Raw genomic sequence first — 11,230 nt, 5'->3', positions numbered from 1 at the left:
AAAGAAAGAAAGAAAGAAAGAAAGAAAGAAAGAAAGAAAGAAAGAAAGAAAATGTAAAAATGTAAATTATTTTGCGGTCGGACCGTCGGAGCCAAACAAAAAGTGACAGTTCTGTAGTAGCGCTGTCACATGTGACACTAAAATCCCAAAGAATATGGATCATCTGATTATTTGACTGATTGCCATCAAAAGACAGGCAGTCTGACACTAATTACACACAATTATTAATGTGTTTAAACTATAATTCTGGCCCCAGCTTTCACAGCTTTCGGCACCTTTAATCTTTCCGCCAAACAAAATGCCATTCACTCCACTCCTGCCGGTGTTCTTTGTGCTTTGATGCCAACAGCAGCTGGCTGCAGACCACACCTCACTTCTACCTGCTGCTCTTTAAAGGCAGCGCTCAGGCTGGATCTTTGACTATCAGCAGATACAGGCTGACAGGTCTGTCCACACCGCTGCATGAGAACAGTTACAGTGAGACTGAACTGCATTGATATGGATTATTTACAGCTGCAAGGTAAGACTTTGATGACATAATAAAAAAAGTAAATGTGAATTCATTAGAAATGTGCATCTGACTGTTTAGTGGCTTCAACAACATACATATCTGAAAATTATGAAGCAAAACAAATTTGGTGAAAAAGTATTATTTTGTCTGCTAGAAAATAAAACCTCAGTGTTAAATAAGGAAACATGCAGATGGTAAAGTTCATATTTCTGATCATGTGACCTGTTAATGTGAGAATACGATTTAACATTTAAAACAACTTCTCAGTGAACTTGAACTTCAGTGCAGATGAAACTGAGCAGCAGATTTATGAAACGTTGTTCTATAGCCATTTGAATAATATGCAAACTGTTTAAGAGATAAATATCCTGACCACTGATGCCCTTGATGTGTCAGACAGATAAAGTCAACAAAACAGTTTTCTTTTCAGGAAAAATGAGTCTCACAATGAGTTTCACATTGTTGCTCTCTGAATCTGTTTGCAGTTAAAGGATCAACACAAGTTAGAACACATCGCCTTCAAACAATTAACTTCGTTTTTTATATGCCAAAACACAAATTAATATGGAAAATAGTCTTTAATCATTAATTAATCAGTAATGAAAAAAAATAGTTGCAGCCCTTAAACTGGAGTGTAGACACATTTTTTTCTTTCTCACTTCTTTCCACGTTTTTTGTTGTTTTTATTTCCCCCATATTTATAATGGTCCTCATTTATATAAATGGTCCTCATTTATATAGCACAGTAATGACTGACATTCACCCATTCACAAACACATTCACACACCTACGTTCAACCATGCAGGGCGACAGCCAGCTTGTCAGGAGCAATTAGGGTGAGGCGTCTTGCTCAGGGACACCAGGCACTCAGCTAGGAGGAGCCGGCGATCAAACTGGCAATCTTACGGTTGCCAGCAACCCGCTCTACCTCCTGAGTAAACCCCCCCTTATCTATCATGAAAAAAAGAGGCGTCCACTGAGCAGCAGTTTTCTAAGTAACGTGCCATCTTTGCCAAAAAAAAACGTTCATGTTAACAGGAGACAACTTGTTCAGGAGAAGATTTCAGGTTCAAGTATAAATATGTTATCAAGTGGCAAAAACTGCAGTTCCTCAAATGCCCACTGAAGGCTCCAAAAGTGAGTCGATCCCCCATAGAGCTCCATGTTAACACGACCAACTTTACAGCAGAAATAAAGATATTCACAGATTCGGTCTCCAGAGCAAATATGACAACTGGACAGGCAGCAGTTTTTATATAACTCAACCGTCTCAATTATATTCAGGTTTAAAGTTGGGTCTAATTAAAGTTCTGGTTATTATGACTGCCATCGTAATCATGATTTATAGTGAGTCCTCAAAGACTCTGATCAGGTATGAATGTTGCCACACACTTGTTGCCACTGCAGACAGACAGGTTTGAATGTGCCTCCAGACAGAATCATTGATAAGACAGCTGGGAGGGACAGACGGCAGGAGAACTCGCCGGCCGCCAGAGGACAGACGCCTGCCGACTTCAGCCAGATCTACAGTAAAGGTGAGAGCTCAGATCCAGATCCAGGTCCATGTCCATGTCCAGGTCCTGGTCCAGGTCCGGATCCAGGTCCTCCTGAGATGTCCTTCACGCTCTTTGGCTGAGTGATGATTTGACGGAGGTTCTGGACAAAAAACTGACAGACGGACGTTACAGATCGACAGAACGTCAATTGGCAACTTTTGTGATAGAGTGTGTGTGTGTGTGTGTGTGTGTTGTGTGTGTGTGTGTGTGTGTGTGTGTGTGTGGATGTGTGTGTGTGTGTGTGTGTGGATGTGTGTGTGTGTGCGTGTGTGTTTGTGTGTTCAGACCTGCTCCCGGCTCCAGGTGGTGATGAGGTAACCAGCGGGTTCCTGCAGGAGCTGGTGAACATCCTGTTGGGTTTCATCAGCAAGTCCAGCCGGAGGACCACCAAGGTAACCGCTAAATAAAGATACGATACAAGTGAAGGGACATTTCATCAATAAACAGGAAGATTTATATTTGCTGAATATATGTCGTATTCATGTTAAGGTGTATTTTGATCATATTTAAAATTGGATGAAATTATTTCGGGGACCCCCTGCAGTAACACTGCGGGTCCCCTAGGGGTCCCGGACCCCCTGTTGAAGACCTCTGCTCTAGAGTAATTCAACAGTGACCAAATCCCCATTGAATTCCCTTTCCTCAGATTTAAGTTTACCTTCTCCTAATTCACTTGTTTTCACTAATGTTTTCTTCCCATTTCCACATAGCAAGCAGCTTCCATGCATGGCGACGTGATTGATCTTGTCTGGCAATGTTGGCACAAAATTCTAGTTTCCAGGGGTTGGCACAAAATTCTAGCTTCCAGGGGTTGGCACAAAATTCTAGCTTCCAGGGATTGGATGTGTGTAATTAAGTCGTATCTGATTTATGGTTGTCTCATTACCGTGATGAACACGGCTTTCACAACCAGTTACCTTCACCGCCTTCAGTTCCCTCTCCTGCCAGGTTTCCCGTCACCAGCCACATCGGAATGCTCATCACCGTTTAGGACATGTCTCAACGTTGTCTCGTTTGCAATTTTGTAACTCAGTTTTAGTACTGCCCTTGTTTCTATCCTACACTTCCGTGATACCACAGGCTTCCTTCGACTTGGACCGCCGTGTCGGGGTCCTTCCCTCCTCAGCTGCTGGTGCCACTTCCTTCTCAAGACCTTGACATTGTCACCAGTAAAGGTGTTCAGGAGCCAAACACAGATATAACAATACACATAATGAAGGGATCTCAGATTTGGATCCAACACAGAAAAACATTTTGAAGAAGTTCCATCCATCCATCGTCGACCGCTTATCCTGTATTCAGGGTCGCGGGGGGGCTGGAGCCGATGCCAGCTGACATTGGGCGAAGGCAGCGTACACCTGGATGGACAGACAACCACTCCTCACGATCACACCTACGGCAATTTAGAGTCATCAATTAACCTATCCGGAAAAATGTGTATTGTACGTTAATAACATGACATCAGGGGGGAAAATCCTACTCCCTGTGTTTCAGGTCCTGGACTTCCACCATCCTCACCAGCTGAAGGAGGGACTGGAGAGCTTCAGTCTGGACCTGCCGGACCAACCAGAGACTCTGGAGCAGATCTTAGTGGACTGTAGAGACACACTCAAGTATGGCGTCCGTACAGGTGAGTGACCATTATTATACACATGGACTGGAAGAGGATGAAGATGTTCAGAAACCCTGAGTTCAGTGTTGGTGTGGGTTTTTACGTCAGAAGCACTCAGTGCGTCACTCTTGCAGCATCTTCCATTTCGTATTTTTAATCAAAAGAGGAATCTAAACATGCAGTCAAACCTCCACGCCTCTATTTCGCTTTATGAAGGATTTGTTTGACCTTGACCTATGACCTCTGACTTTTAGTTTTTTTCCAGGCCATCCCCGTTTCTTCAACCAGCTGTCTTCAGGTCTTGATGTGATCGGTGTAGCAGGCGAATGGTTAACCTCCACGGCCAACACCAACACGTAAGATCACTTCACCTTCGTTAATCTGTTTAAACACAACATCTAGAAATCTTCTGAGCTTTTGAAATCCACCTAGTAGCTAACTAGCATTGGTAGCGTGGTAGCGACCTGTCAATCAGCAGGTAAGCCCCGCCCCCTAAAGCATCCCCTGCTTTCTGGTCTGTTGGACTCTAAATGGACCATAATGTACTAAATGAACATCATGCTGGATTGAAGAAGACTTGAAACTAGATGCTACCTTATCAAACACTTTGGGGAAGCACTTTAAGCCTAATTGCAATACTTTGGTGTTGACTACAACTTAATATCTCTGCAGTTCAGAAATGAAATTTAAACATAAGATGTCTGCGGGAAGCAAGTAATCCTGATTGTCTCTATAATAAATTCCTTTCACCAGGTTTACATATGAGGTCTCACCCGTTTTCGTGCTCATGGAGGAGATCCTGCTGAAGAAGATGCAAAGCATTGTGGGATGGTCTGACGACGAGGGAGACGGCATTTTCTGTCCAGGTAAAAAAACTTTTAAAAGAGACACCGGATATCTCTCTAGGTATAAAAATGCTGAGTCATCTTTATGTTTGCCTCAGGTACAGTTAATTCAAACAGTTTAGCTACCATTAATCAACCATTATTCTCGGTTAGTGAATAGATGTTATGTTACAAATAATTACACTACATTATAGCGTATACTTCTATAGTATTAGGGTATAATATGCAACTGAGACGGAGGAGCTACTGGTCTATAAAAACTGTGTTTTCTGAAGGAGGCACGATATGCAACCTGTACAGCATCCTGGTGGCCAGATATCACTTCTACCCGGAAGTCAAGACCAGAGGGATGGCAGCTCTGCCTCCGCTGGCCCTCTTCACGTCAGAACACGTAATCACACCTCATCATCACCTGTACCACTGCCATAGCGACCGTTACCATAGCGTCTCACTTCCGTATAAAGTAAAGTGACTTCCCTGAGGTTTCTATCAGTGGTCCTCACTCTGATCACACGCCGGAGGAAACTACACTGATGCTGGAACACGACTCACTACTTCGACACACATTAAAGCTGTGGAGCTAGCAAGCTAGCTATCTAGCTAAATAGCAAGACAACCGGCTATTTAGCTAGCAAGCTAGCTATCTAGCTAAATAGCAAGACAACCAGCTATTTAGCTTGCTTGCTAATTCCACCATTCTTTAATGCTACACGGGTTACAGAAAATGAGTAGCGAGTAGCAGGCTGGTGAACAGTGGCAGCGATGGATCTAGCGGTCCCTCTGCCTCACTTCCTGCTGCTCCAGAGAAGGAGCAGGCTACCTAGCTGCTACCTAGCTAACCAGCCACCTACCTAACTAGCTACCGCTACCAGTCACCATAACAACAACTGCCATTTTCTTTACAAGTCACACCACTGAAACCATTCCAACGTCATAGCCTCTTCGACATGAGGTCAACACTGTAACCTCTTCACATTTTAATGTTCATGTGAAGCATTTATGTGGGTGGTGGTTTCGGGAATCGTCTCATTAAGTCGGGCCTCGTAGCACGTAGCACACCAAGCTTTTATCTCCAGACTAAAGACGGCATTGCTTTTGTGAACACGCTCAGAAGCCGGGAAAGAAGCACCCGGGGACTTCCTCTCAGAGCCAAACCACGCAGCCACTGCCTCATGAAAAGTCAACCTCTTTGAACTGACGCTAATGGAGATGAATGCCTGTGTTTTCGTCCCATTCAGAGTCATTATTCTGTGAAGAAGTCTGCGGCTGTGCTGGGGATGGGCAGTGAGAATGTTGTCGTGGTGAAATGCGATAAAAGGTGGGTAAGTTCCACAGAGTCCATGTGTCTGTTAACAGTCAACGTGATGACAAAGGGAATGTTTGTTCAGCTGTTGCAGCTTGTGTGTGTGTGTGTGTGTGTTCTGGGTGAAATTTGCTTTGATCTATACACACAAAAAAAAAATATGAGCGAGGTACATCCATCATCTGTGATGCCTAGAGAAGGTGAGTTCTAAGGTGATGAGTCCAAGCCTTTATGCCCTAATAACTGCTATCTACTGAGTCTACTTTTGATCCTTTAAGAGGGAAAATGATTCCTGCCGAACTTGAGTCTTCCATTGTTGCCGCTGAAGAAAAGGTATGAATGAAAGGCAAAAGAAAGTCAGATAAACATTCTAGCGGGTTCGTTTGACGAGACCAGCCTCAGTTGTCTCTCTGCAGGGTTTGGTTCCTTTCTACGTGAACGCGACAGCAGGGACCACGGTGTTCGGAGCCTTCGATCCTCTCAACACCATCGCTGACATCTGCCATCGGCACACACTGTGGATGCATGTTGATGTAAGGTTCCCTCCCTCTCTCTCAAAGTCAGTTGAGCTTATAGGATGGGTGTCCAGGTAAATGCTTTACTGGGATCATCAGGTGGGTGTTTGGTTGATTGGCCCGAGGTGGGCCCTTTTGTCCCAGGTAGTCAAAACTATTTGGACTACAAATGTAAAACCAAAATCTCGCCCTGTTGCCGACAGATCGTGTTTATAGAGATTTTCATGCTTTCCATGCTTTTGGATTGGCCCCAATAAACACAATTGGCACACAGGGTGGAGGGCTGGGAAGACAGTGTGGCATCCACAGTTTATCCTCCTGTCTGCATAGGCTTGCACGGTCACACAATTACTGCATCTCTAAATAATTTGATTGGATCACAGCAGTGTATCACACACATTCCTATAAAGAATGGGTATGTTTTCTGAGTTTGACTGTCTCTCCCAGGCGGCGTGGGGCGGAGGCCTGCTGATGTCAGACAGGCACAGGACGAAACTTCAGGGCATTGACCGGTAACCGCATCCACCCACAACACAGCCAGGCGTTTTCTCTCAAAGCATGTTGCCGCTATTTGCAAACATTATTGCAGCGAAAATGATCCGTGTAGCGGTATCTCAATCGGCATGTGCAGCAACATCCTTCGGAGGCTGCATTTAAAGACCGCGACGGCTGCGACAAGGCTGTCCCGTTTCAAAGACAAGCAATGCAGCCCAGAATTGTGGCCATCTTTTCCCGTTTTCGGAGGATCCAACTGATGGATCCTTCATTGCCCGACTTATCTCGACATGCACAATGACTGGATTTTAGAATTTGGATTGAATCCAGATAATGTTAGTTACCTCTTCTATGCTCTTTCTTGTCTCCGTCAGCTGGTTGCTAGGCAATGGAAGCAGCAAAGGGTGTGTAGACCAGAACGTTCGGTTTGGCCTTTGCAGTGTTCAACCACGAAGAACCTCCTCCGAAGGATGTTGAGTTGGGACAGAACTCGTCAGTGTGTTGAATTTGAAATGATTATCTTCCAGAGCCTGGTCCGTCACATGGAATCCTCACAAGATGATGGGCGTACCTCTGCAGTGCTCCGTCATACTAGTCAAGAAGAGAGTAAGACTTTATCTTTCATCCACAACCCACCCAGGGCGTTCTCTTGAGAACCATTTTATATTCATCTAGATCCGATCCAGAGGGTTGTACCGAGAACATTTTTTTATTCTATGGGTTTTGACTATAACCTCAAAGGGCTGCGATGTGCAGCACAACCGACAACAATCATGGTTCCCAGTAACAGTTTTTGGGGGTATGTGGGTTGGGTAGTGGGCCTTCCCTTTCAACACCCATGCTTTAAACAATCCTTGAATAACCCTTTCTTCAAACAAGGGTTCTCCAGCATCAAAATCATTCTGGGTAGAATCTTAGCCCTTCAGGAAGAACCCTTCTTTCTAAGAGAGTATCTCTTGTCTTATCTCTTGACGTTGCATGCCTCTCTCGTCTGCAGGGTCTCTTACAGAAGTGTAATGAGGTCGGGGCTGAGTACCTCTTCCAGAAGGACAAACCCTACGATGTCAACTATGATACCGGAGACAAGAGCATCCAGTGTGGCCGACATGTCGACGTCTTTAAGCTTTGGCTCATGTGGAAGGCAAAGGTATTCATGTTACTTTCTACATTACTGGGTGTTTGATTTTACATTGTATAAATGTTTCAGTGTAAATCAAACAGCTTTTGTCTGTCTGTCTAACTTTCCGTGTCGCCTGCCTGTCTCACCCTCTCAGGGCTCCGAGGGTTTTGGATCTCAGGTCAACAAATGCTTAGAGAACGGCGAGTATCTGTACGACCAACTGCAGAGGAGACAGACAGACTTCCAGCTGGTCTTCAAAGACAAGGTGAGGCTGGTTTTTACAGGCTAGTTTATCTTTTTGATCACATCGTTACATTGTTATTTGGTCCTAGTTTTCAGTTCAGTGTTTATTTAAAATCAGTTTGCCTCCCACACAGCCGGAGCACAGCAACGTGTGTTTCTGGTACATCCCTCCCAGTCTGAGAGGCCTGAAACCTGGACCTGAAAGAGACGAAAGACTCCATCAGGTTAGTACAGAACATCAGCGGTTCCTCTGGACTCCAGTGCTTCATTGTATATCCGAAATCTGTGAATGGGATTTAAAGTGTAAGACCGGCGAGAGACTGTCTGTGGTCCCCCAGAGGTCTAGATAGTAGCTCATATTAGTCCAGAGACCAGACCAGACTATGTGGAGGAACCAGAGACTGTCTGTGGTCCCCCAGAGGTCTAGATAGTAGCTCACATGAGTCCAGAGACCAGACCAGACTATGTGGAGGAACCAGAGACTGTCTGTGGTCCAAACAACAAGGTCTCTGCTGTATTTATGTCTAGATGACCTTATTTGGAGTGTTGATGGAGCAGCTACAATGTTAGCGTAGCCTAGCACCCATCAACCAGACTCCATTCAGAGAACTAGCGTTTTAAAAGGAGTTATCATGTGGTCTTGCAGACAGACCTAAGAAAGCATGACTGTTCTGGCGCCTCAGTGGTGGAACGAACTCCCGACTAATGTCAGGACAGCTGAGTCATTTGCCATCTTCCGAAAAAGGCTCAAGACTCACCTGTTCAGACTTCACCTTAACTCTACATAGCATGACCCACTAACACCCTCCCTCGACATCCCCCCCCCCCCCCAAAAAAAAAAAAAAAACCCTTACCTATAGCACTCTGATCTTAGCACTGTTGCTCGTGAAATACTTTACTCAGATGAGGACCTAACACTTGTTCTATTTTTAGCTCTTACTGCATCGGCAACGATACGTCGTGGTTTCTTTGTTTCCTTCTCTTGACAAATGTACTTATTGTAAGTCGCTTTGGACAAAAGTGTCTGCTAAATGACCTAAATGTAAATGTAAATGTAAACGACTCAGCCCTTTTTACTGATCACCATCATTATACTCTCCGTCTCTGCAGGTGGCTCCTCGGATCAAAGGCAGGATGATGGAGAAAGGCTCCGTTATGATTAGCTATCAGCCTTTGGGAGCCAAAGTCAATTTCTTCAGGTGTGTGTTCTCCAATCCGGCCACACAGCGAGAGGACGTTGACTTCCTGCTGGATGAGATCACCCAGCTGGGTTACGACCTCTGACATCTGATGTGATTATTTGGTCTCATCCCACTGTTTGACACCGATATAAGACTACATTGCATCCAGCCAATTATCTCCAGCTGTACTTTACAGCCTCTGCTTAACATTACAACTTCTTATTTTACAGCAATGTTTTCTTGCAGCATCACAAAGCCTTTGTCCAACATTAACATGTAGAGTTTTCACTATTTACACAGGTTTTAGGGTCACCGCAATCAGGTCATCCATCTGAATATGTCTTGAAGCTGGAGGTAGTAACCTTCAAAATAAAAATCTTACTAGCCAACGGCATTGGTAGATGAAGTAAAGTAATTTTCTCATACACTTCCATACAATCAGAGTCGCCCTCTGGTGGCCAGCAGGGAGAATGCAGCTTTAAAGGACCTTCAGCTTTTAAGTCACTTTTCAGCCAAAGTTTACATTAAAGAACGTAAAGATTCAAGTATGAACCCGACATGTTACTATTAACATGTCATACCAGTAGATGTTCAAGTTCTGAAACCTCCAATAATGCCTTTACATGTTTAGAAGCAGATTCCAAAGAAGATACACTACTCAAAGTTAGGGATGTTTGGCTTTTGGTGAATTTTATGGAAAATGTAAAGAGTTCACGCTATGTGATATTTTATCATGAAAGTAGGGCATTTAAGTAGAAACATGTAATGGTGATGTCCTCATCTCAAACAACTTATTGAAACAAAAGCCAGCAGTAACTAAACATGTAAATGTCTCAATAACTGGTCATGTGACCAAAGGACGTCCACGTCTGTTTTCTGGGACTCTTCCAGTCCGTCTCCATAGCAACCTGCTGATGACACCGACGCTCTAAGCTCATTGGCCACTTCTCTCCGACAACATCCTGTGTGAAGCCTCGCACGGCGATGTTGATCACTTGTCAGGCGTCGTCTTGGTGTCATGATGTCAACATGTGAACGGCATGATGAAATACCAACTCTAATTGAACCACACTGATTGGTCGATTCAAGGATCAAACAGCTGTTGTAAATGTTGCCGTTCAGCTCCATGTTAGAGAACAGCAAGTTGTGCAAATACTGAAACATTGAACAGTTGGACATTCAAAAGTTGAGAAGGTCAAATTAAGGTCACCTGTTAAGGTTATAGTGCATTTTAGAAAGCAATCAAGAACTACTTTTTTATTGAAAAATAATTTTATTGAAAAATAGGATTTTACATTTAATTTTAAATACATTTTTAATATTAAATTTAAAATTTAAAATCGAGGCGGAGTCTTCATGTAGTTCAGTCAGTAACGCGAGCTCCTTCCTTTCCCACCTGGAAACAGCAACAAAGTGATTTACGGCCAAGAAAATCTACTTTCATCCCTTTAAAATATAATGAATCAGATTAGAAACATCTGCCCAGTCCAATGAAATCTAGAAGCTACCGGTGAGTTCAGATGAACGTCAACCAAACTAGAGTCTTCAATCAGCCTCAGTTTGAACACCAATCTCACCCGAGAGAATGAAACCAGCGACTCACCTCGGGGTTTCCCAGGTTTGCCATAGTGTCCGTTGTAGGCTTCCTGCTGACCGCTCGGCTTCTCTGTGGAAACACCGACGCCGTTTAAAGTCCATGAAAACTAGCGTCGCCGTCAGCTTCATGTCGACGCCACTATAGTCCGAACATTTTGTTTTTCTGTGCTCTTTTACTGGTTCGACATATATAAAATAAAATTGTCTGCACTAGTGAGACATGCCTCAAAAATCAGATTTGGCAACCTGTCAG

General features: G+C 44.0%; 1 protein-coding gene across 2 annotated transcripts; it reads left to right on the top strand.

Moving 5' to 3' along the window:
* Positions 1-426: 426 nt before the first annotated feature.
* gad3 (glutamate decarboxylase 3) lies at positions 427-9,750 on the top strand. Of its 2 annotated transcripts, none has more exons than XM_084006770.1 (16): positions 427-520; positions 1,945-2,046; positions 2,353-2,459; positions 3,562-3,697; positions 3,945-4,035; positions 4,433-4,545; positions 4,800-4,915; positions 5,763-5,842; positions 6,106-6,160; positions 6,244-6,360; positions 6,790-6,854; positions 7,365-7,443; positions 7,835-7,984; positions 8,112-8,222; positions 8,335-8,424; positions 9,311-9,750. In XM_084006770.1, exons 1-16 carry the CDS (start codon positions 463-465, stop codon positions 9,482-9,484), a joined length of 1,644 nt encoding a protein of 547 aa, XP_083862896.1. In that variant the 5' UTR covers positions 427-462; the 3' UTR covers positions 9,485-9,750. The 2 variants fall into 2 exon arrangements, with proteins under 2 accessions (XP_083862896.1, XP_083862897.1); XM_084006771.1 differs by having other exon boundaries at positions 8,319-8,424; positions 9,311-9,447.
* Positions 9,751-11,230: the final 1,480 nt, after the last annotated feature.

The sequence above is a fragment of the Eutrigla gurnardus genome (genome assembly GCF_963514095.1).
Source record: "Eutrigla gurnardus genome assembly, chromosome: 4".
NCBI classification, from domain to species: domain Eukaryota; kingdom Metazoa; phylum Chordata; class Actinopteri; order Perciformes; family Triglidae; genus Eutrigla; species Eutrigla gurnardus.
This window is presented reverse-complemented; position numbering and strand designations above follow the sequence as displayed.